The sequence below is a fragment of the Tamandua tetradactyla genome, chromosome 19 (assembly GCF_023851605.1).
Source record: "Tamandua tetradactyla isolate mTamTet1 chromosome 19, mTamTet1.pri, whole genome shotgun sequence".
NCBI lineage: Eukaryota > Metazoa > Chordata > Mammalia > Pilosa > Myrmecophagidae > Tamandua > Tamandua tetradactyla.
This window is the reverse complement of record NC_135345.1, coordinates 157,362-183,599: the sequence shown is the minus strand read 5'-3', so window position 1 is coordinate 183,599 and position 26,238 is coordinate 157,362. Positions and strand designations below refer to the sequence as shown.

Here is a 26,238-nt window from a genome sequence, read left to right as displayed (position 1 = left end):
CTGTCCTGGCTTTGGCCATTATACCTGCCTCCTGACACCATTCTCCCAGCCCACCCCTCCCCAGCTGAGGTTGGGAAGGAACAGACACCTCTTCAGCTGAAGCCTGAAAGCCTGAGCCCTGGGCTGGCCATCCCTTCGGGTCCCACCCCAGGACTCACCCGGCCATCAGGCGTGCGTGGACCTGAGTACGGCTGAGCCTCCCCCATCAGCACCGGCCACACATCAAAGAACTCCTAGGCAGAGAAGGCCAGGGGCAGGGTGGTCAGTACTGGCCCCAGGGCTGGGCTCGCTGGGGCAGGGGGAGACACAGTCTCTGCCCGTCTTCCCAAGAAACCTCACCTTCTCCTTGGTCATGTCCAGGAGGCCCACCGAGTACCGGTCGCAATTCAGATAGGCACGCACTGTGTAGAAGGCTTTGTGGAACTGCCTCTCAATGTCGGTCAGCTCCTCGAACACCTTGTTGGCTGACCACAGCAGCACCTGGGGGGAGGCAGGGCCCTTGTGGCCACACACACACCCCACGCACACACCCAACTCATGCATACACCCCACGCACGCACCTTGCACACATATCCCACACATGCACCCCATGCACACGTGCGCAAACCCCATGCACACACCCCGCTACACATACCCCCCACGCATCCAGTGCACACACCCCATGCACACACCCCACACACATACCCCAGCACACCACATGCACACACCCCATGCACACATCCTGCACATACCCCACACACGCACCCCATTCACACACCCCACGCATCCACACACCATGCACACACCCTGTCCACACACCCCACACTCACACCCTATGCACACACTCCATGCACACATGTACACACCATTCGCACACACCCCACGCACACACACTCACACCCACACACACACCCTATGCACACATCTTGTGCACACAACACAGGCACGCGCACACACACACACCCCATGCACACATGCACGCACCCCACTCACACACCTCATGCACACACACCTGAATACCACAGCAGCACCTGGGGGAAGTTGTCACACTGGTACCTGCGCACATGCCTGACTGCAGCGCCTGAGGGGTCCACACGCTTACCTTGCCATAGATGCCCTGGAGGGGACGTTGCTGACCCCACCTCCCCTGCAGTGACTTGGGCAGAGCTACACACCCGAGGTTTCATACACACACACACATCTGCCTGTTCCCTGACCCACAGGGGCCTGCGAACGTAAGGGACCAGAGGGCCACTGGGCATATGCCACGTGCCTTCTGCTCCTGCCGAGTGCTTTCAGGGGACTGAGCAAATCAATGAACAAATGAATGAAGTCTAAATCAACTGTCCTGTGCTTAAGTGCAGTCTGACCAGTGGGCCCCTCAACCGACCGCCCATATCAGCAGCCTGTGAGACGCTGCGGCCTGCAGCTGTGGATTTGCTGGTTGGGGTGCCTGGCCTGTGTGGTCTTACCAAAGGCACTCTGAGAGTGGCGATTTGCTGACGTGCTCCAGCCAGGCTACACCCTCCCATCAGCTCCACCCACACAGGCTGGAACCCTGTCTCTCTGCTTCCTTGGTCCCTGCCCAAACGCAAGCACCCCCCACCCTCTCTCACGTGGCCTCTGTCCCCTCATGCCTTTGTGATCCTCTGGCTTTAACTGAGTAGTGCCTGGGCACCGAGGCCCCTTCCTCCATTGAGATTCTTTCTTGCTTGGTTCCTGGTTGCCGGTACCCCTCTCGGGGCTCTCTGCCACCCCCTCTTGCTGTCACAAGCCTGGTTGACCCTAAAACCCCCCCTATGGGGCCCTCACCAGGAGGCTACTCATTTCCCATGCTCCCCATGCACTGGGGGAATTGTCTCAGTGCTAGACTCAACCGCAGACCGTGGTTTCTCCCTCATGCGCCTTGGGCTTCCTGGCAGGGCTCTGGTCTGCGCTGCACCCATCACCAACCCCAGCGAGTGCACATGGCCTTGGCTTTCAGATTCTTCTCCATTCCCAGCCCTGCCATCGTCCCGGAGACAGCAAACTAGAACAACTACCTAACTCATTTCACAACGCTAACATCACTTTATACCCAAACCAGGAAAAGATGCTACAAGAAAGGAAAACTACAGGCCAATATCTTTAATGAACAGAGATGTAGAAATTCTCAACAAAATACTAGCAAATCGAATCCAGCAACACATAAAAAGAATTACACACCATGACCAAATTGGGTTCATACCAGGAACGCAAAGTTGGTTCAACAAGGGAAAATCGATTAATGTAATACAGCACATTAACAAATCAAAAGGAAAAAATCACATGAGCATCTTGATGGATGCTGAAAAAGCATTCGACAAAATTCAACATCCTTTTCTTATAAAAACACTTCAAAAGATAGAAATCAAATGTAACTTCCTCAATATCATAAAGGGCATATATGAAAAACCAACAGCCAGCATCTTACTCAATGGAGCGAGACTGAAAGCTTTCCCCCTAAGGTCGGAAATGAGACAAGGATGCCCACAGTCACCCTATTATTCAACGTTGTGCTAGAAGTTCTAGCTAGAGCAATCAGGCAGGACCAAGAACTAAGGGCATCTAAATAGGAAAAGAAGAAGTAAAACTCTCATTATTTGCAGATGACATGATCCTGTACTTGGAAAATCCTGAGAATCTATAACAAAGTTACTCGAGCTAATAAACAAATTCGGCAAGATGGCAGGATATAAAGTTAATGTGCAAAACTCAGCAATATTTCTCAATGATTATATGGATACTTTATTTAGTATGCCTATGGTTAAGTTAACTAAGATATCCATTGTTGGTGGTTCTAAGTGTATTGTTTGCTTTCTTAAACAAAGAAAAAAGAAACAAACAAATCAGTGTCATTTCTACACATAAGCAATAACCTAACTGAGGCGTCAGTTAAGTAAAAAATTCCATTCAAAACAGCAACTAAAAAAATCAAGCAGGGGGTGCGACAGTGGCTCAGTGGTAGAATTCTTCCCTGCCATGCCAGAGACCTGGTTCGATTCCCAGCACTTGCCCATGTTAAAAAAAAAAAATCAAGTACCTAGGGATGAACTTAACTAGGGATGTAAAGGACTTGTGCACAGAACAAAGTGAGGGATTAACACTTCCTGACTTTAAAACTTCTTAAAAAGCTGCCATGATGGTCAAAACATCATGGCACTGGCACAAGGATAGAAACATTGACCAGTGGAACTGACTCGAGAGTGCAGAAACAGACCACCAAATCTATGGTCAACTGATTTTTGGCAAGGTCCCCAAATCCACTGAACTGGGATAAAATAGTCTTTTCAACAAAAAAGGCATGGGAGAATTGGATACCAATAGCCTGAAGAAGGAAAGAGGACCCTTACCTTACACCTCATACAAAAATTAACTCAAAGTGGATCAAACACCTAAATAAAAGAACTAGCACCATAAAGCATCTAGAAGAAAATGTAGGGAAACATCTTCAAGACTTTGTAATAGGAGGTAGCTTCCTAAACTTTACACCCATAGCACAAGCAACAAAAGAAAAAAACAGATAAATGGAAACTCCTCAAAATCAAATGCTTCTGTACCTCAAAAGACTTTGTCAAAAAGGTGAAGAGGCAGCCAACTCAATGGGAGAAAAATTTGGAAATCACACATCAGACAAAGGCTTGATATCCCGTATATACAAATAAATCATACAACTCAACAACAAAAGAACAAACAACCCAATTATAAAATGAGCTAAAGATATGAATAAGCATTTTTCTGAAGAGCAAATACAGATGGCTCAAAAGCACACGAAGAGATGCTCATTTTCATTGGCTATCAGGGAATTACAGATCAAGACTACAATGAGATATCACCTCACACCTATAAGAATGGCTGATATTAAACAAACAGGAAACTATAAATGTTGGAGACGATGTGGAGAAACTGGGACACTTATGCACTGCTGGTGGAGATGTATAATGGTGCAGCCACTATGGTAGACTGGCGGTTCCTCAGAAAACTAAATATTGAGTTGCCCTCTCACCCAGTGATAGCGCTACTTGGTATATATCCAGAATAGCTAAAAGCAGTGACATAAACAGATATTTGCACACTGATGTTCATGGCAACTTTATTCACAATCACCAGAAGACAGAAACAATCCAAATGCCCCTCAACAGATGAGTGGATCAACAAAATGTGGTATATACATACGATGGACTATTATGCAGCAGTAAGATAAAATGACATCCTGAAGCACATGACAAGATGGATGAGCCTTGAGGACATAATGCTGAGTGAAGTTAGCCAGACACAAAAGGATAGATACAGTTTTATGCCCATAGTAAAGGTAAAATCAGAGGTTTATAATACAGAATATAGGAGACTTAGAGATACATAGAAGCTGGAGATGGGTGAACCATTAACTAATGGGGTTGAACTCCAATGTAAGGGAAGAGATAGGAGCGAAGGCAGTTCTCTCGTGTGTCTATAAGTAACATTACCATCTTGAAGGTGAACGTGATTAAAAGGGGTTGAAAAAACCTACATGTCCCACTGATTAACACTAGAAATATAAATAAGTTCCTGCAAGAACTACTTCAAAGATATGACTCATGTACAAAGAGTGTTTAAGTCCAGGGTACAGGGGAAAACTGCTATTGCATGCTATGGGGTGTGTTTAACGGGAAAATATCAGCACCACCACAGCAACAACAGAGGTAAATAATAGGGGGAGGGACAAGTGTTAAAAGGAGGTTTGGTTTTTCTATTTGGTGAGGGTGTGTTTATTGGTTATCTTTCTCTTGGAAACAATGAAATTATCTAAAACAGAGTATTGGTGAACTGTGGACTTTGGATACTGCACATGATGCCTGATGAATGCACGTGGCTGAAGGACTCACTGACTGAGAAGTAGATTGGTGAACGATGATGTATACATATGATCGAATATTGTGCTGCTACAAAAAAAGAACGAAGTCATGAGGCATCCAACAACGTGAATGAACCGATGGAACACCTGGAGAGGCAAAATAAGCCAGAAACAAAAGAACACTCATTGTACGGTCTCCTCTAGAAAATGCTTATAAGAAAACAGGGGCCTAGACTGTAAGCTCTTACGGCAGACACATTTAGTCTGGAGTGGTAATTATTATTTCTGGACTTGGAAAGGCCGTTTTATATATCTATAACCTGGTACTTAGAGATAAGAATGAAGGCGATCAGGTCGGGATTAAGGTAATTCAGAACACAGGGGTGAGGAAGACATTGCCTGTATTTTAGAATCGCACCTACTTTTTGAGACCAAAGGAAGAAAGTTTTATTTTGTCCAGAACCTAAATTTTCGGTAGCACATAATCTAACTCAACCTGTCTATATAGTTAATTTGAACAAATGAAACACAGAGAGCCAGGATAAGAATGAGGATTTTAATCCTGTGTAGTTTAATGTAATGCCTGGATACATCCTAGAATACAGTAAGCAGATAATTGAAAAGTATTGGCAAAGTCCCTTGAGGGATGGGAGAAAAAATATGGGACTATTAAACTTTATGATCAGGGAATCTGCTGATACTGTGTCAAACATTAGGGACACCCAAATCAATAGGCCAAGCCCTTGATCTTGAGGCTTACTCTTGTGAAGCTTATGTAGGTAGCACGGATGCTTAGCTTACCTATAGGTTTGCCTAAGAGTGACTTCTGGACAACCTTTTTGTGGCTTCTCTCTCTCTAAGCTCAACTCTAAAAATGAAATCATTGCCCTCCCCCCTATATGGGACATGACATCCAGGCATGAAAGTCTCCCTGGCGGCGTGGGAGGTGACTCTCAAGGAAGAGTCCAGCCCTGGCACCATGGGATCAACAATTCCATCCTGACCAAAAGGAGTAAAAGAAGTGTAACAAATAAGGTATCAGTGCTGAGAGAGTTCAGATAGAGTCGAGAGGCTACTCGGGGGGTCATTCTTAGGCAAGCTTCAGATGGACATTGCCACCTATCATAACTTGCCAAACCCCATCCAAAACCATTCCAGCCAATCCTAAAGAACGCCCAACCAAGGGTGTGGACCTTCTTGGCAACGTGGGACAAAAATCCTAGAATGAGCTGAGACTCAGCATCAGGGGATTGAGAAAACCTTCTCGACCGAAAGGGGAAAGAGTGAAATGAGACAAAATAAAGTGTCAGTGGTTGAGAGATTCCAGAGTCGAGAGGTTATCCTGGAGGTTATTCCTTCGCATTAAGTAGATATCACCTTGTTAGTCAAGATGTAACGGAGAGGCGGGAGGGAACTGCCTGAAAATGTGGAGTCGTGTTCCGGTGGCTGTGTTTCTTGTTGATTGTATAGTGGTGTAGCTTTCACAGTGTGACTGTGTGATTGTGAAAACCTTGTGTTTGATGCTCCTTTTATCTACCTTGTCAACAGACGAGTGGAACATATGGAGTAGAGATGGATAATAGGGGGAACAAATGTTAAAATAAATTTAGTTTGAAATGCTGTGGTTGGTGGGGGGAGGGGGGAGGGGTATGGTATGTATAATTTTTTTTCTCTGTTTTCATTTTATTTCTTTTTCTGTTATCTTTTTATCTCTTTTTCTGAATTGATGCAAATGTTCTGGGAAATGATCATGATGATGAATATGCAACTATGTGATGATATTGTGAATTACTGATTATGTATGTAGAAGGAGGAAAAAAAAAGAATGCTTAGGGCAATATATAAGATTCTACAAAGGTTTTATACACTAGAGTAATTTTCCAAACACCTGTGACCTCCAGATGGGTCCCTGTACCACTTAAGTCCTAAAACCTAGAGGGCCTAGCCTCTCCAGAACATCAGCTAGTTCCGTCTCCCTACCCCATATTATCCACAGTTCCTTCCAACATGAAAAAGTTAGAATGGGCATTGCTCAAAACCCCTAAAGAGTGGGAGAAAGATCAAAGGTGATGGTGGAGTTATACAGAGGAAGTAGCATACGAATATGAATGCTGAATCATTAAATTGATAACTCTTTTAGTCTCCAGTATCCTAGAGCAGCTAGAAGTAAAAACCTAAAATTGTGGAATTTTAACCATACCAAACTCTGAAATCTGTTCTACAACTAATTGTTACGCTGTGTTTTGAAACTTATTGCTTTTTTGTATATATATTAGTTTTCACAAAAAAAAAGAAAAAAAAGTCGATTGTGATGATAAAAAATACTAATTTCTTCTAGCTTCCTAGATTCTGGAGCAGCTAGAAGGGAAAATATGAGAGGATCGTATGGTAGCCCATGACAAACTCTGAGATCTGTAACTTCTTGTTAAAGAGTGCTTTGGAAAGTATTGCTTTCTTCTTTCATTGCTTTGTATATATGTTATATTATACAATAAAAAAGTTAAAAATATATAATAATGTATCAATATTAGATCATTAATTGTAGCAAATGTACTCATGTAAATGTTAATAACGGGAAATTGCATGTAGGGTTAGGGTTGGGGGAGTATATGAGAAATCTCTACACTATCTTCTCAATTCTTCTGTAAATCTAAACTGTTCTGAAAATAAAAGTCTTTTTTTTTTTTTTTTTGCATGGGCAGGCACCAGGAAAAAGGCCTATTTTTAAAAAGTTACATGGAAAATTCATATGTCCAGAATAGGCAAATCTAAAAAGACAGAAAATAGAATGTATTTTCCCAGGGCTGCAGGAAGTCCTGCCAGTGGGCTTGGGACTTGGGGCGGGGGGCACTGAAACGTTCTGAAGGTGGCTGTGGTGGGTGTGTCCAAGACCGTGGCGTGTGCATTTTAAATGGGTGAACTGTATGCACGCCAATTATTTTTTTATATTCTTATAATAATTTTATTATTATTTTTGATGAAGTACAGAGTAAATTGCACACAATTTAGCATGCTTCTTATAAAAACAATGACACTGAATTACACAGCCCCAGTATTATGATAAAATTCAGGAAACATAACATTGATGCAGGCCTCTGTGGTGCATACAAACATTTCTTCTGTTGTCCCCACAATCCCATTCGTGAAAAACAATTTTCTACCTAGAATCCAGTACAGGCGATGCGTTCAGAGGTCGCATCTTAGACTCCTTCAACCTGGAACTGTTCTTCAGCCTTTTGCTCACATTACGGACAGTTTTGAAAAGTCAGGCCAACTAGAGTATGTTCCTCAGCTGGGCTGGCCCAAATGTTTTCATGATTAGTTTCAGGAAATACTTTTATTTTGGCTTTTCCTTTTTTTTAGAAAATAGTTTTATTCACAAAGCTTCACATACGAACAGTCCATACATGGTGTGCAATCACTGGCTCATACTATCATCACATAGTTGTGTATTCATCACCATGACCGTTCTTAGAATACTTGCATCACTGTAGAAAAGAAAAAGGAAAACAGAAAAGCCACAACCCCCACCCCCTGGACCTTCCACTCATCAGCCACTGGTACTGGACTCGACCCAACACTAGGGCTTGGTCTGGGAGGTTCAGGGAGACCGGGCAGGGCTCCCCAACCTCTTCTCGCCCCGGTGCGCAAGCGCTGCCTGCTTGCCTCTGTCTCTCCCTCTTTCTCCACAACCCACGCCCAGCCCCACATCCACATCCACAACCAGTCATGCCCACCCCAAGCCCAGGCCGTCGCCCAGTCATGCCCAGTCACGCACTGGCATATCACTGCCCATCGCCCATCTGTCTGGTGTCCCGCAGCCCATCTCCCGAGGACCGGATCCCCCACCTGAGGCCGATGCCTTGCGGAACGCGGCCCTGGGAAACGGCTCCCCAAAGGGCACACGCTGCCTTCTCAGCACGGCGGGAGAGGATTTAGTCTAGGGCACGACACCACAAACGCTGAACTGGGAAAAAAACAAAAACAAAAACCACCTAAAAATGAGAGGAGCGATTGGGCGAAGGTACTGGCCAGCGCTGGAGGTCCGGCAGCCAGCAGCCCAGCACGGCCAGTCCCGGGCCGGAGCCCCCAGACAGCACTGCAGGGTCAGTCCCAGCCCTACCCGGCCCAGGGAAGATGGACCTGGAACCCGTGGCCCCTAACCCCAAAGTCAGCAGGGGCGGCGGTGCCAGGGCACCACACCGGGAGAGGGGCCCAGGGCAGGGGGACCTGAGCTGACCAAAGCTGCCAGGGAGGGAAACCCAAAATGCAGACAAAAAGCATAGGCCAGACTCCCAGGAGCAGAGGCAGGGCGAGCAAGTCCCTGCAGGGGCAGAGCCCCAGATTGCTGGGAGGCAGGAAGTCAGCACGTCTCAGGGCAGGACCCAGGAGGAGAAAGGAAACCACACGCCATGCTAGGAGGTCAATACGGACAGGACAAGCACTGAAGAGGGGTCTTAGCACTGCACCCGGCCTGTCTACACTGCAGCCTTAGGTACAGGGAGAATCTGATTCCCAGATTTCAACAAATGATCCTAAGCCATACAGGAGATACAAGTGGTTTCCCATCAAAGTAACAAACCAGAGGAAGTACAGACAGTAACAAGCAGTCACACTCAACCCTCCTAACATGTTCGCTGAGATAAAGGGAGACCGGGGTACGGAGATCGGGAAGCAAGAGATGATTCATCAGCAAAAGGCAGTTTAGGGATTTTAATAAAGAGCCAAACAGAAATTTTGCAGATGCAAAACACAAGAAAAGAGATTAAAAGTTTGCTAAGGGCAGGTCACGGTGGCTCAGTGGCAGAATTATCGCTTGCTGTGCTGGAGACCCAGGTTCGATTCCCAGAGCCTGCCCATGCAAAAAATAAAAAACTAAATTTAAAAAAGTATACTAAAGGACGTCATCAGCATGGTGATGGGAGACATCCCCTGGAGCAGTCTTTGTTCCCCAACAGCTAATAAAAGGACAAATCCCGTTTGCTTAGAACCTTGGAGGACGATAGAGATTGGAGAAGGACGTCACAAACACAGAATCGGAGAAAAGAAAAATAAGCTACCAAAGCAGGCAGGAAATTTCGGTCCAGGGTCCGTGGCCCACACCCCTCGTCCCACCCAGTCCAGAGCTGCTTAGTGCAGCGGCCACCGGCCTCAGAGCTCCACGGCAGTGAGTGGGAAGCCCTCCGTCCAGGCACAGAGACCCCAGCCCCAGAGACCCAGGGCACCCCCAGCCAGTAAGTCTGCTGAGTACAAAGGGCTCTGGGGAAAAAGAGAAAGCGAGAGAGACTGTGTGGAGCTGTGGGCCAGAGCTGTGCTTGCTCATCCCATTTCTGCCGGCTGGACAACCGGCGCCATGGATTTTCCCAAGTGGCCCGCCCTCCCAGAGTGGCCCCACGACTCCCTGGGGCGGTGCCCTAACAAGGGAGGAAAGGAGGCAGGAAAGCCTCACAGAAAAAAAGGGTTAAACTGGATTGCTGTGAGACAGACAGTCCCAGGACTGAAAAGTATTAGGAAAAGGGGATGCTGTATATGGGGGAGAATTTAAACAAATCGTTGGAGCTGGGAATAAAATTTTGCACAAAAGCAAAGAGAACAGGTGAAGATTCCTGGGGAAAGGATAGAGAAAAGGAAGCTTCTCCTGGAGGAGAATTTGCAATCTTAAAAATTGTACCACAAATCAGATGAAGGCCTGAGAAAATCTGAATGGTTGAACACAAACTGCTCTAAATGTCTAGAATAAGTTGGATCAAGCTTCAAAGAAGAGCCTGACACAAAACCAACAATAAATAAAACCCCAGACAAGAGGAGGAAACTGACTTTTAGAGTTAACTCATCATGATAATCAGATGCCCAGAATTAGCAAAAAGTTACAAGCCACACTAAGAAACAGGAAGACATGACTCAGTCAAGGAAACAAATTAAAAGTTCATAGGAGATAGAATTAGGAACAACTAATCAAAGAAGTTCAAACAAATCTAAATCAATTCAAGGAGATGAAGGAAAAATGAGTAAAGAGCTAAAGGATATTAAGACAATGCATGATCATAAAGTAGAATTTGAAAGTATAAAAAGAAACATGGCAGAAATTATGGGGATGAAAGGTGCAATAAAGGGGATTAAAAATACACTAGAGACACACAACAGCAGATCTAAACAGACAGAAGATGGAACTGGCTACCTAGAAGCAAGACATCTGAAATCATATGGGCAGAAGAACAGATAAAGAAAATAATAGAAAAAACCGAGCAGTGTCTCGGGGATTTGAGTGACAGCACGGACCACGAAGAGACGCATGCCAGGGGTGCCCCAGAGGGAGACAGGAGGGGAAAGGGGGAAATATTTGAGGAAATAATGGCTGAAATTTTCCCAACTCTTATGGAAGACATAAATACACAAGTTCAAGAAGAACAGCCTCCAAACAGAACAAACCATAATAGAACGACTCCGAGACACATGCAAGTCGGAATGCCAAACGCCAAAGACAGAGAATTCTGAAAGCAAGAGAAAAGCAGCTCGTTGCATCCAAGGGAAGCTCAGCAAGACCAAGTGCTGATTTCTCGTCAGAAACCGCAGAGGCGAGAAGGCCGTGGTAAGATATATCTGAGGCACTGAAAGAGAAAAACTGAGATCCAAAAATTCCTTATCCAGCAAAACCGCCCTTCAAAAATGAGAGAGAATTTAAGTTTTCACAGATAAGCAGAAACTGAGAGAGTTTATCAATGAAAGACTTGCTGTACAATAAACCCTGAGGTGAGCTCTGCGGGTTGAAAGGAAAAGGCAATGAGGGGATGAGATGGCGGCAAAATGAAGGTCATCAGTGAAGCCAAGAGTCCTGTTTCCTCACTACACAGCTCTACCTTTTAACTCCTGTAAGAGTCTGAATACAATTGAACAGGAAAAAATCATATTTCCTGATGGTGGACACACAAAACACTAAGGGGGCAGCATGAGAATTAAAAAAAAAACATAAAGAGGAGAAACAGAGAGATATGGAAGCAGGAAACGCGTATGTGATTGATGTTAATATGATATCTTTTCAAATCAGTAGGTTATAGATGTAAGTTGTGTAATATAAATCCCAGAGTAATCACAAAGAACATATTTAAAAAACATACACAAAGAAAAATTAAAAATGATCTGAGAAATGCATCAAAAAGAGAGCAACTGTACAGAAAAGGAGGTTGCATTAAAGGAAAAGAGGGACAAAAAGATATGACGCATAAAAACCAAAGGACAAAATGGCGGAAGTAAGTACTCCATTTACAGTAATAACTCTGAATGCTAATGAATTAGACTCCTTAATAAAAAGATGTAGGTTGGGGTGGGCCACGGTGGCTCAGCAGGTAAGAGTGCTTGCCTGCCATGCCCGAGGACCCAGGCTCACTTCCCGGTGCCTGACCATGTTAAAAACAAAAACAAAAACAATATGTAGGTTGGCAGAATTGAATTAAAAGAAAACAGCATGATCCAACTATATGTTGTTTACAAGAGACTCACCTTAGACCCAAAGACACAAATAGGTTGAAAGTGAAAGGATGGAAAAAGATATACCCTGCAAATAGTAGCAAAAAAGAGCTGAGGTAACTATACTAATATTGGAAAAAATAGACTTTAAATGCAAAACCGTTACAAGAGACAAAGAAGGACACCATGTATTAGTAAAAAGGTCAATGCACTAAGAAGAAATAAGAATCGTAAACATTTATGCACCTAACCAGATGCTCCAAAATACATGAGGTAAACACTGGCAAAAGTGAAGGGAGAATGTAGATGTGACCCACTAATTTGTGGGTGTAACCTTTGATTAGATGGTTTCCATGTAGATGTGTCTCCACCCATTCAAGGTGGGGTTGCCTACTGGAGACTTTTAAGAGGGAACCATTGTGGAAAAAGCTTTAGAGCCACCAGAGCCCACACAGCGGGAGACCTTTGGAGATCAGGAGTAAAACACCTCCAGGGAAACCTTATGGAATGAGAAGCCAGGAAAGAAAGTTAACAAACATCGCCATGTGCCTTCCCAGCTGACTGAGGGGTTCTGGACCTATCGGCCTTTCTTGAATCAAGGTATCTTTTCCTGGATGCCTTAGTTTGGACATTTTCATGGCCTTAGAACTATGAACTTGCAACTTAATAAATTCCCCTTTTCAAAAGTTAAGAAAGGAAGGTCCAAGATGGTGGCTTAGTGAGGTGTGGGCTTTAGTTTGTTCTCCAGAGCAGCTAGTAAATAGCCAGGAACAGGACAGAATAACTGCTGGGGCCACATCAGTGACCGGACACACAGAGGACCCCAGTCTGGACAAGCTGGACCACTGTGAGCCCCCAGAACCCTGAGTCCCCCAAGCCCAGAGTCTGGCACCCCTCCCCAACAGGCTGCTTCCCAGAGGGGAAAGGCAAGGGACTTTACTAGCAGCAGGGGCTTAGCGCAACCAAGCTCCAATTGTGGAATTAACAAATTCTGACTACTAAAACGAGACCCCCAGCTCAGCTGAACCTGGAATAAAAGCTGAGGCGGCTGGGTTTTGTCCTGGTGCAGAGGGGGCAGGGCTGATGGAGAAAGAAAAAAAACAAACAGGTGTTTTTTTAATGGACAGCAGAAAATGCTTCTGGGCCCTGAAGGAAAAGAGGACGCACATAGAACCTGGAGATACACAGAGCAATATACCAACTTAAGCTCTTGATTGGCAAACCCAAGGAACTTTTAAAAAGACTACTTTTTCTTATTTATTTTTGTCTGTGTTTCTACAGCTTGACTGCTCTTTAGATACAACTCCAGGGCTTCTCAGGCTCCAACTGCCCCAGGTAAAGGTGGAATTAACCTTGTCTGAGAGGCAAAGAAGCTGGTCAGGTGAAAGGAGGTAATTCCCTGCAGGTTGTGCCTTTCCCAGGAGTGGGGTGGGGCTCAGCTCAGGTGGAATCCCTCACTCAAGGAATTCAGACTCCAGGGACTGGAAAACTGAAGCAATTAAAGCCAGCCTACAAACTCTCCTCTGTCTCCACAATGCCCCCAGCAGGGAGAGTCTGCTAAAGTTAAAGGTACCACATCACCTTATGCTGGTGGGACCCACAGGCAGACAAGCACCACATACTGGGCAGGACAGGAAAAACACAGAGTCTAGAGACTTCATAGGAAATTCTATCAACCTGCTGGGTCTCACCTTCAGGGAAACCTGACACAGATGACTCTTTCCTCCTGAGAGGAGGCCAGTCTGGTCTGGGAAAATCTGACTGGAGTCCATGATACCAAAGTAGACCCTCCTAAGGAGGGGGAAAAGGCACCATCCAGACAGGGCAAGAAGCAAGAACTGAAAAATTCATCTCTGTTAAACAAAACCTAATCTAGAGGTCTAGAATAAGCTGAACTGAATGTCAAAGAACAGATAGACAACAAAGTTATCTAGCAAGAAAATTCTAGGTAAAGAAGTGAAAACAATTTCCAGATAAACTAACTAAGGAAATTAAATGTCTAGATGCCAGCAAAAAACAATGAATCATACTTGGAAAATTGAAGATATGGCCCAGTCAAAGGAACAAATCAACAATTCAAATGACATACAGGAGTTGAAACAATTAATTCAGGATGTTTGAACAGATGTGGAAAATCTCATCAATAATCAAATCATTAAGTTGAGGGAGATTATAAAGAAGGCAAAGGGTGAACAAAAAGAAGAAATCAAAAATCTGAAAAAACAAATCACAGTACTTATGGGAATGAAAGATGCAGCAGAAGAGGTGAAAAAAACAATACAATGCTCGATTTCAAGAGACAGAAGACAGATTAGTGAACTGGAGGATGGGACACGGAAACCCAACAAGCGAAAGAAAATATAAGGTAAAGAATGGAAAAATATGAGCAGGGACTCAGGGAACTGAATGACAACATGAAACACACAAATATATGTGTTGTGTGTGTCCCAGAAGGAGAAGAGAAGGGAAAAGGAAGAGAAAAACTGATGGAAGAAATTATCACCGAAAATTTTGCAACTCTTATGAAAGACTTAAAATAACAGATCCAAGAAGTGCAGCGTACCCCAAACAGAATAGATCCAAATAGACATACTCCAAGACACTTTCAAAATGTCAAATGTCAAAGAGAAAGAGAGAATCTTGAAAGCAGCAAGAGAAAAGCAATCCATCACATACAATCACAATAAGACTATGTGTAGATTTCTCAGCAGAAACCATGGAGGCAATAAGACAGCAGTATGATATATTTAAGAGACTGAAAGAAAAAAACTGCCAACCAATAATTCTAGATCCAGCAAAATTGTCCTTCAAAAATGAGGGGGAAATTGAAACATTTTTAGACAAAAAAATCACTGAGAGAATTTGTGACCAAGAGACCGACTCTGCAAGAAATACTAAAGGGAGCACTAGAGACAGACTATCAGCAAAGACTATGAGTAAAGGTAAAAAGAAGAAAATTAGATATGACATATAAAATCCAAAAGGCAAAATGGTAGAACAAAGTACTGCCCTTACAGTAAATAACACTAAACGTTAATGGATTTTTAAATTTTCCAATCAAAAAACATAGATTGGCAGAATGGATTAAAAAACAGGACCCATCTATACGCTGTCTATAGGAGACACATTTTAGACCCAAGGATAAACATAGTTTGAAAGTGAAAGGTTGGGAAAAGATATTTTCATGCAAACAACAATCAGAAAAGAGAAGGGATAGCTATACTAATATCCAATAAATTAGACTTCAAATTAAAATAATTAAAAGAGTCAGAGAAGGACATTATGTATTAATAAAAGGAACAATTTAACCAGAAGACATAACAATCATAGATATTTATGCACTGAGCCAGAATGATCCAAAATACATGAGGCAAACACTGAAAAGAGAAATAGACACATCTACCATAATAGTTGGAGTCTTCAATTCCCCACTCCCATCAATGGACAGAACATCAGGACAGAGGATCAATTAAAAAACCAGAGAATTTGAATAATACAATAAATGAACTAGACTTAACAGACATTTATAGAACATTGCAACCCTGTTGTTGCAACCCACAACAGCAGGATACATCTTTTTCTCAAGTGCTCATGGATCATTCTCAAAGATAGACCACATGCTGTGTTACAAAACAAGTCTCAATAAATTTAAAAAGATTGAAACCATACAAAACACTTTCTCAGATCATAAAGGAATGAAGTTGGAAATCAATAACTGGTAGAGGGCCAGAAAATTCACAAATATATGGACGGTCAACTATACACTCTTAAACAACCAGTGGCTCAAGGAAGAAATTACAGGAGAAATCAGTAAATATCTCGAGGAAAATGAAAATGAAAACACAACATATCAAAATTTACGGGATGCAGCAAAGACATTGCCAAGGAAGAAATTTATTGCCCAAAAAGCCTATATCAAAAAAGAAGAAAGAGCAAAAATCAAGGAATTAATTGTCCATTTGGAAGAACTAGAGAAAGAACAGCAAACTAACCCCAAAGCAAGCAAAAGGAAAGAAATAACGAAGATCAGAGCAGAAATAAATGAAATTGAGAACATGAAAACAATAGAGAAAATCAACAAAACCAGAAGTTGGTTCTATGAGAAAATCAATAAAATTGATGGACCCTTAGCAACGTTGACAAAAAGAAGGAAAGGATGTAAATAAGTAAAATCAGAAATGGAAGGGGAGACATAACCACTGACCCCGCAAAAATAAAGGAGGTCATGAGATGATACTATGAACAACTGTATGCTAATAAACGAGACAATGTAGATGAAATGGCAACTTCCTAGAAAGGCATGAACAACCAACATTGACTTGAGAAGAAATAGACGACCTCAACAAACCAATCACAAGTAAAGACATTGAATTAGTCATTAAGAAGCTCCCAAAAAAGAAAAGTCCAGGACCAGATGGCTTCACATGTGAATTCTACCAAACATTCAAGAAATAATTTGTACCAATCCCACTCAAACTCCTCACAAATATTGATGAGGTGGAAAAGCTACTTAATCATCCTATGAAGCCAATATCCCCCTCATACCAAAGCCAGACAAAGATACTACAAGAAAAGAAAACTACAGACCAATCTCTCTAATGAATATAGATGCAAAAATCTTCAACAAAATTCTTGCAAATTGAATCCAGCTTCACATTAGAAGAATTATACACCACGACCAAGTAGGATTTATCCCAGGTATGCAAAGATGTTTCAACATAAGAAAATCAATTACTGTAATATACCATATCAATAAATCAAAGCAGAAAAATCACATGATCATTTTGATTGATGCAGAAAAGACATTTGACAAAATTCAACATCCTTTCTTATTGAAAACAATTGAAAGGATAGGAATAGAAGGGAACTTCCTCATAAAGGGAGCATATGAAAAACCCTCAGCTAGCATCATCCTCAATGGGGAAAAACTGAAAACTTTCCCTCTAAGATCAGGAACAAGACAAAGATGCCCACTATCCACACTGTTATTCAACATGTGTTGGAGGTCCTAGCCAGAGCAATTAGACAAGAAAAAGAAATACAAGGCATCCAAATTGGAAAGGAAGAAGTAAAACTCTCACTGTTTGCAGATGATATGATACTATATGTCAAAACCCCCCAAAAATCCACAAAACTACTAGAATTAGCAAAACTACTAGAGCTAATAAGTGAGTATCACAACCTGACAGGTTACAAGATCAACGCTCAAAAGTCTGTAGTGTTTCTATACACTAGTAATGAGCAATCAAGAAAAAAATTCCATTTACAATTGCAACCAAAAGAATAAAATATTTAGGAATAAATTTAACTAAGGATACAAAAGACCTATACAAAGAAAACTACAAAAAACTGTTAAAAGAAATCACAGAAGACCTAAATAGATGGAAGGGCATACTGTGTTCATGGATTGGAAGACTAAATATAGTTAAGATGTCAAGTCTACCTAAATTGATTTATCGATTCAATGCAATACCAACTAGAATCCCAAAAACTTACTTTTCAGAAACAGAAAAAACAATAATCAATTTTATCTGGAAGGGCAGGGTGCCCCGAATAGCTAAAAATATGCTGAGAAAGAAAAATGAAGTAGAAAGTCTCACACTACCTGATTTAAGGTGTACCACGAAGCTACAGTGGTCAAAGCAGCATGGTACTGGCATAAAGATAGATATACTGACCAATGGAATAGAATAGAGTGTTCAAATATTGACCCTCTCATCTATGGATAATTGATCTTTGATAAGGCAGTCAAGCCAACTCACCTGGGACAGAACAGTCTCTTCAATAAATGGTGCCTAGAGAACTGGATAGCCATATGCAAAAAAGAATGAAAGAGGATCCATATCTCACACCCTATACAAAAACTAACTCAAAATGGATCAAAGACCTAAGCATCAGATCTAAGACCATAAAACTTTTAGAAGAAAATGTAGGGAAATATCTTATAAAACATAATAGGAGGCAGTTTCCTAGATCTTACACCCAAAGAACAAGAATTGAAGACAGAAATAGATAAATGGGAACTCCTCAAAATTAAACAGTTTTGTGCATCAAAGAACTTTGTCAAGAAAGTAAAAAGAGGACTTCCAGAGAAGATGGCGGCTTAGTAAGACGCGCGGATCTTAGTTCCTCCTCCAGAACAGCTACTAGAGAAGTAGAAACGATACAGAACAGCTCCTGGAGCCACGACAGAGACCAAGAAGACAGCGTACCCCATTCTGGAACGGCTGACTGGCTGGGAGAACCTGCTCCGGTGAGATCGCCAAGGGACGCAGGCTTCCCTGGGCCGGGGCGGCAGGTGGCCGGAGTCCCTCCCTCCCTCCTTCCCGGGCCGGCTGGGAGAATTGGACAGGCGGTCCCCTCAAGCTGCGGCGGCTGGCACCCCCCCCCCCCCACGCACGGCCCCCTGGACCAGCTGGGAGAATTGGATTGGAGATCCCCAAGCTGCAGAGAACAGCGACTGGGGTCCCTTCCAAACACGTGGCTTCCCGGTTCGGCTGGGAACGGTGGATAGGCACTCCCCCAAGTCACGGTGGCTGGTGCTGCCCCGCCACGCTTGGTGCCCCGGGCCGGCTGGGAAATTTGGACAGGCGCTCCCCCAAGCCGTGGAGGCCGGCGACCCTCCCCATGCGCGGATCCCCGGGCCGGCTGGGAGATTCAGATTGGCACTCCCCCAAGCTGCTTCGGCTGGCGACCCCCCCTCCTACAGCGAGAGTTTTCCAAAGTTAAAAGAGCCACAGCATCTTTTACTGGTGGGACCCGCAGACAGATGAGCACCATGAGCGCCACCTACTGGGCAGGATAAGAAAAACAGAGCCCAGAGATTTCACAGAAAAATCTTTCAACCTGCTGAGTCTCACACCCAGGGAAATCTGATTAAATGCCCAGACGCCAGCAGAAGATAACGGATCATGCTCAGAAAATTGAAAATATGGCCCAGTCAAAGGAACAAACCAATAGTTCAAATGAGATACAGGAGCTGAGACAACTAATGCTGAATATACGAACAGAAATGGAAAACCTCTTCAAAAACCAAATCGATAAATTGAGGGAGGACATGAAGAAGACATGGGCTGAACAAAAAGAAGAAATAGAAAAACTGAAAAAACAAATCACAGAACTTATGGGAGTGAAGGACAAAGTAGAAAAGCTGGAAAAAACAATGGATACATACAATGGTAGATTTAAAGAGACAGAAGCTAGAATTAGTGAATTGGAGGATGGAACATCTGAATTCCAAAAAGAAAAAGAAACTATAGGGAAAAGAATGGAAAAATTTGAACAGGGGATCAGGGAACTGAATGACAATATGAAGCGCACAAATATATGTGTTGTGGGTGTCCCAGAAGGAGAAGAGAAAGGAAAAGGGGGAGAAAAACTAATGGAAGAAATTATCACTGAAAATTTCCCAACTCTTATGAAAGACCTAAAATTACAGATCCAAGAAGTGCAGCACACCCCAAAGAGAATAGACCCAAATAGGCGTTCTCCAAGACACTTACTAGTTAGAATGTCAGAGGTCAAAGAGAAAGAGAGGATCTTGAAAGAAGCGAGAGAGAAGCAATCCATCACATACAAGGGAAACCCAATAAGACTATGTGTAGATTTCTCAGCAGAAACCACGGAAGCTAGAAGACAGTGGGATGATATATTTAAATTACTAAAAGAGAAAAACTGCCAACCAAGACTTCTATATCCAGCAAAATTGTCCTTCAAAAATGAGGGAGAAATTAAAACATTCTCAGACAAAAAGTCACTGAGAGAATTTGTGACCAAGAGACCAGCTCTGCAAGAAATACTAAAGGGAGCACTAGAGTCAGATACGAAAAGACAGAAGAGACAGGTATGGAGAAGAGTGTAGAAAGAAAGAAAATCAGATATGATATATATAATACAAAAGCCAAAATGGTAGAGGAAAATATTATCCAAACAGTAATAACACTAAATGTTAATGGACTGAATTCCCCAATCAAAAGACATAGATTGGCAGAATGGATTAAAAAACAGGGTCCTTCTATATGCTGTCTACAGGAAACACATCTTAGACCCAAAGATAAACATAGGTTGAAAGTGAAAGGTTGGGAAAAGATATTTCATGCAAATAACAACCAGAAAAGAGCAGGAGTAGCTATACTAATATCCAACAAATTAGACTTCAAATGTAAAACAGTTAAAAGAGACAATGAAGGACACTATCTACTAATAAAAGGAACAATTAAACAAGAAGACATAACAATCATAAATATTTATGCACTGAATCAGAATGCCCCAAAATACGGGAGGAATACACTGCAAACACTGAAAAGGGAAATAGACTCATATACCATAATAGTTGGAGACTTCAATTCACCACTCTCATCAATGAACAGAACATCTAGACAGAGGATCAATAAAGAAATAGAGAATCTGAATATTACTATAAATGAGCTAGACTTAACAGACATTTATAGGACATTACATCCCACAACAGCAGGATACATTTTTCTCAAGTGCTCATGGATCATTCTCAAAGATAGACCATATGCTGGGTCACAAAGCAAGTCTTAACAAATTTAAAAAGATTGAAATAATACACAACACTTTCTCGGACCATAAAGGAATGAAGTTGGAAATCAATAATAGACGGAGTGCCAGAAAATTCACAAATACGTGGAGGCTCAACAACACACTCTTAAACAACGAGTGGGTCAAAGAAGAAATTGCAAGAGAAATTAGTAAATACCTCAAGGCGAATGAAAATGAAAACACAACATATCAAAACCTATGGGATGCAGCAAAGGCAGTGCTAAGAGGGAAATTTATTGCAATAAATGCCTATATCAGAAAAGAAGAAAAGGCAAAAATTCAGGAATTAACTGTACACTTGGAAGAACTGGAGAAAGAACAGCAAACTAATCCCAAAGCAAGCAAAAGGAAAGAAATAACAAAGATTAGAGCAGAAATAAATGAAATTGAAAACATGAAAACAATAGAGAAAATCAATAAGACCAGAAGTTGGTTCTATGAGAAAATCAATAAGATTGATGGGCCCTTAGCAAGATTGACAAAAAGAAGAAGAGAGAGGATGCAAATAAATAAGATCAGAAATGGAAGAGGAGACATAACCACTGGCCTCACAGAAATAAAGGAGGTAATAACAGGATACTATGAACAACTTTATGCTAATAAATACAACAATTTAGATGAAATGGACGGGTTCCTGGAAAGACATGAACAACCAACTTTGGCTCAAGAAGAAATAGATGACCTCAACAAACCAATCACAAGTAAAGAAATTGAATCAGTCATTCAAAAGCTCCCTAAAAAGAAAAGTCCAGGACCAGACGGCTTCACATGTGAATTCTATCAAACATTTCAGAAAGAATTAGTACCAACTCTCCTCAAACTCTTCCAAAAAATCGAAGTGGAGGGAAAGCTACCTAACTCATTCTATGAAGCCAACATCACCCTCATACCAAAACCAGGCAAAGATATTACAAAAAAAGAAAACTACAGACCAATCTCTCTAATGAATATAGATGCAAAAATCCTCAACAAAATTCTAGCAAATCAAATCCAACAACACATTAAAAGAATTATACATCATGACCAAGTAGGATTCATCCCAGGTATGCAAGGATGGTTCAACATAAGAAAATCAATTAATGTAATACACCATATCAACAAATCAAAGCAGAAAAATCACATGATCATCTCAATTGATGCAGAGAAGGCATTTGACAAGATTCAACATCCTTTCCTGTTTAAAACACTTCAGAAGATAGGAATACAAGGGAACTTCCTTAAAATGATAGAGGGAATATATGAAAAACCCACAGCTAATATCATCCTCAATAGGGAAAAATTGAAAACTTTTCCCCTAAGATCAGGAACAAGACAAAGATGTCCATTATCACCACTATTATTCAACATTGTGTTGGAGGTTCTAGCCAGAGCAATTAGACAAGAAAAAGAAATACAAGGCATCAAAATTGGAAAGGAAGAAGTAAAACTATCACTGTTTGCAGACGATATGATACTATACGTCGAAAACCCGGAAAAATCCACAACAAAACTACTAGAGCTAATAAATGAGTACAGCAAAGTGGCAGGTTACAAGATCAACATTCAAAAATCTGTAGCATTTCTATACACTAGTAATGAACAAGCTGAGGGGGAAATCAAGAAATGAATCCCATTTACAATTGCAACTAAAAGAATAAAATACCTAGGAATAAATTTAACTAAAGAGACAAAAAACCTATACAAAGAAAACTACAAAAAACTGTTAAAAGAAATCACAGAAGACCTAAATAGATGGAAGGGCATACCGTGTTCATGGATTGGAAGACTAAATATAGTTAAGATGTCAATTCTACCTAAATTGATTTACAGATTCAATGCAATACCAATCAAAATCCCAACAACTTATTTTTCAGAAATAGAAAAACCAATAAGCAAATTTATCTGGAAGGGCAGGGTGCCCCGAATTGCTAAAAGTATCTTGAGGAAAAAAAACGAAGCTGGAGGTCTCACGCTGCCGGATTTTAAGGCATATTATGAAGCCACAGTGGTCAAAACAGCATGGTATTGGCATAAAGATAGATATATCGACCAATGGAATCGAATAGAGTGCTCAGATATAGACCCTCTCATCTATGGACATTTGATCTTTGATAAGGCAGTCAAGCCAACTCACCTGGGACAGAACAGTCTCTTCAATAAATGGTGCCTAGAGAACTGGATATCCATATGCAAACGAATGAAAGAGGACCCGTATCTCACACCCTATACAAAAGTTAACTCAAAATCAATCAAAGATCTAAACATCAGGTCTAAGACCATAAAACAATAAGAGAAAAATGTAGGGAAATTTCTTATAAATTTATAATTGGAAGCGGTTTTATACATCTTACACCTAAAGCAAGAACACTGAAGAAATAAATAAATAAATGGGAACTCCTCAAAATTAAACACTTTTGTGCATCAAAGAACTTCATCAAGAAAGTAGACAGACAGCCTACACAATGGGAGACAATATTTGGAAACGACATATCAGATAAAGGTCTAGTATCCAGAATTTATAAAGAGATTGTTCAACTCAACAACAAAAAGACAGCCAACCCAATTACAAAATGGGAAAAAGACTTGAACAGACACCCACCAGAAGAAGAAATACGGATGGCCAAGAGGCACATGAAGAGATGCTCAATGTCCCTGGCCATTAGAGAAATGCAAATCAAAACCGCAATGAGATATCATCTCACACCCACCAGAATGGCCATTATCAACAAAACAGAAAATGACAAGTGCTGGAGAGGATGCGGTGAAAGAGGCACACTTATCCACTGTTGGTGGGAATGTCAAATGGTGCAACCACTGTGGAAGGCAGTTTGGCAGTTCCTCAAAAAGCTGAATATAGAATTGCCATACAACCCAGCAATACCATTGCTGGGTATCTACTCAAAGAACTTAAGGGCAAAGACACAAACAGACATTTGCACACCAATGTTTATAGCAGCGTTATTTACAATTGCAAAGAGATGGAAACAGCCAAAATGTCCATCAACAGACGAGTGTCTAAACAAACTGTGGTATATACATACGATGGAATATTATGCAGCTTTAAGACAGAATAAACTTATGAAGCATATAATAACATGGATGGACCTAGAGAACATTATGCTGAGTGAGTCTAGCCAAAAACTAAAGGACAAATACTGTATGGTCCCACTGATGTGAACCGACATTCGAGAATAAACTTGGAATATGTCATTGGTAACAGAGACCAGCAGGAGTTAGAAACAGGGTAAGATAATGGGTAATTGGAGCTGAAGGGATACACATTGTGCAACAGTACTGATTGTAAAAATTCAGAAATGGATACCAAGATACTACTTAATTGCAGCACAATAATGGTAGTACACTCAATGAATGTAGGAATGACAGAGGGAGGAGGGCTGGGGCACAAATGAAGCCAGAAGGAAAGATACACGATTGATTTGAATGGTAAATAAAAAAGTATTTGCAAAATCCCTTTGGGGGAACGGCAAGAAAGGGTGAAAATTCAACTTCCCCATTGGCAGAATTCTTGACATTCTTGCAAGCAGTGAGGACACCAAATGAACAGGCTGAGCCCTTAATCTTGGGGTTTGTTCATATGAAACTTATCCCCACAAAGGATAGGCTAAGCCTACTTAAACTTAGACCTTAGAGTCACTCCCAGAGAGCCTCTTTTGTTGCTCAGATGTGGCCTCTCTCTGTCAGCCAACATGGTAAGCAAACTCACTGTCCTCCCCCTCTCTATGTAGGACATGACTCCCAGGGGTATAAACCTCCCAGGCAATGTGGGACAGAAATCCTAGAATGAGCTGGGACTCAGCATCAAGGTATTGAGAAAATCTTCTCAACCAAAAGGGGGAAGAGAGAAATGAGACAAAATAAAGTGTCAATGACAGATTCCAAACAGAGTTTAGAGGTTATCCTGGAGGTTATTTTTATACATTATACAGATATTCCTTTTTTAATCTAAGGTATTTTACAGAGGCTAGAGAGAAGTGCCTGAAACTGTAGAGCTGTGTTCCAGTTGCCATGTTTCTTGAAGATGATTGTATAATGATAAAGCTTTTGCAATGTGACTATGTGACTGTGAAAACCTTGTGTCTGATGCTCCTTTTATCTATGATATTGACCAATGAGTAAACAAATACAAATTTAAAATAAATAAATAATAGGGGGAACAAATGTTAAAATAAATAGAGTAGATTGAAATACTAGTGAACAATGAAAGGCAGTAGTAAGGTGTATAGAAAAATAATAGGGGGAACAAAGTTTAAAATATATTGAGTAGATAGAAATACTAGTGGTCAAACAGAGGGAGGAGTAAGGCATATAATGTGTATGAATTTTTCTTTTTATTTCCTTTTCTGGAGTGATGCAAATCTTCTAAAAAATGATCATGGTGATGAATATACAACTATGTGCTGATATTGTGAGCCACAGATTGCACACCATGAATGGAATGTTTGCACGTTAAGAATGTTCATGTTATATGTTGTTTTGGTTTGATAATAAAAAATAAATTTTCTTAAAAAAGTAAAAAAAACAAAAACAAAAAAACCACCTGGAAGACATTTCCACAATGATAATTGGAGACTTCACCATTCTCCTCAATAGACAGAATATTGAGACAGAAGATCAATAAGGAAACAGAGAACCGGAGTAATATAATAAATGAGCTAGACATAACAGATGTATACTGAACATTTCATGCCCAAACAGCAGGACATACATTCTTCTCAAGTGCCCATAGATCTTTCTCCAGGATCGACCATACTTTGGGTCACAAAACCAGTCTCAATATATTTTATTAATTAATTTATTTTTTGCATGGGCAGGCACCAGGAATCAAACCCAGGTCTCTGGCATGGCAGGCAAGAACTCTGCCTGCTGAGCCACCGTTGCCCGCCTTTAAAGGACTGAAATTACAGAAAGAATCTCCTCTGACCATAACGGGATGAATCTGGGAATCAATAACAGGCAGAAATCTGGAAAATCCACAAGTACATGGAAACTAACACTCTTAAACAATCAGTGGGTCAAAAAAGAAATTTTAAGGAGAATCAGTAAATAACTTGAGATGAATGAAAATGAGAACACAACATATCAAAACTTATGATATGCGGTGAAGGTAGTGCTGAGAGAAAAATTTATAGCCATAAATGCTTACATTAAAAAAGAAGAAACAGGGGGTACAAAGATAGTTCAGTGGTAGAATTCTCGCCTGCCATGTGGGAGACCTGCGTTCGATCCCCGGCCCATACGCTTCCCCAAAAAACAAACAAGCAAGCAAACAAACAAAAAACAAACAAGCAAAAACTTCAACAAAATGGTGTTGCAATAACGGGATACTCACATGGAAAAAGAGTGAAATGTGACCCTGCCATACAGCACACAAAAAAAGA

At 41.5% G+C, this 26,238-nt stretch overlaps 1 protein-coding gene across 2 annotated transcripts in view; it reads right to left on the bottom strand.

Moving 5' to 3' along the window:
* PDE6B (phosphodiesterase 6B) overlaps positions 1 to 26,238 on the bottom strand; it is a 60,533-nt gene that overhangs the window by 16,254 nt on the left and 18,041 nt on the right. For both annotated transcript variants that reach the window (XM_077137099.1, XM_077137101.1), the window contains exons 4-5: positions 340 to 480; positions 159 to 233 (exon numbers count right to left, since the gene is read on the bottom strand). In XM_077137099.1, the coding sequence (XP_076993214.1) occupies positions 159 to 233; positions 340 to 480 (216 nt within the window). The remainder of the gene's footprint in view (positions 1 to 158; positions 234 to 339; positions 481 to 26,238) is intronic.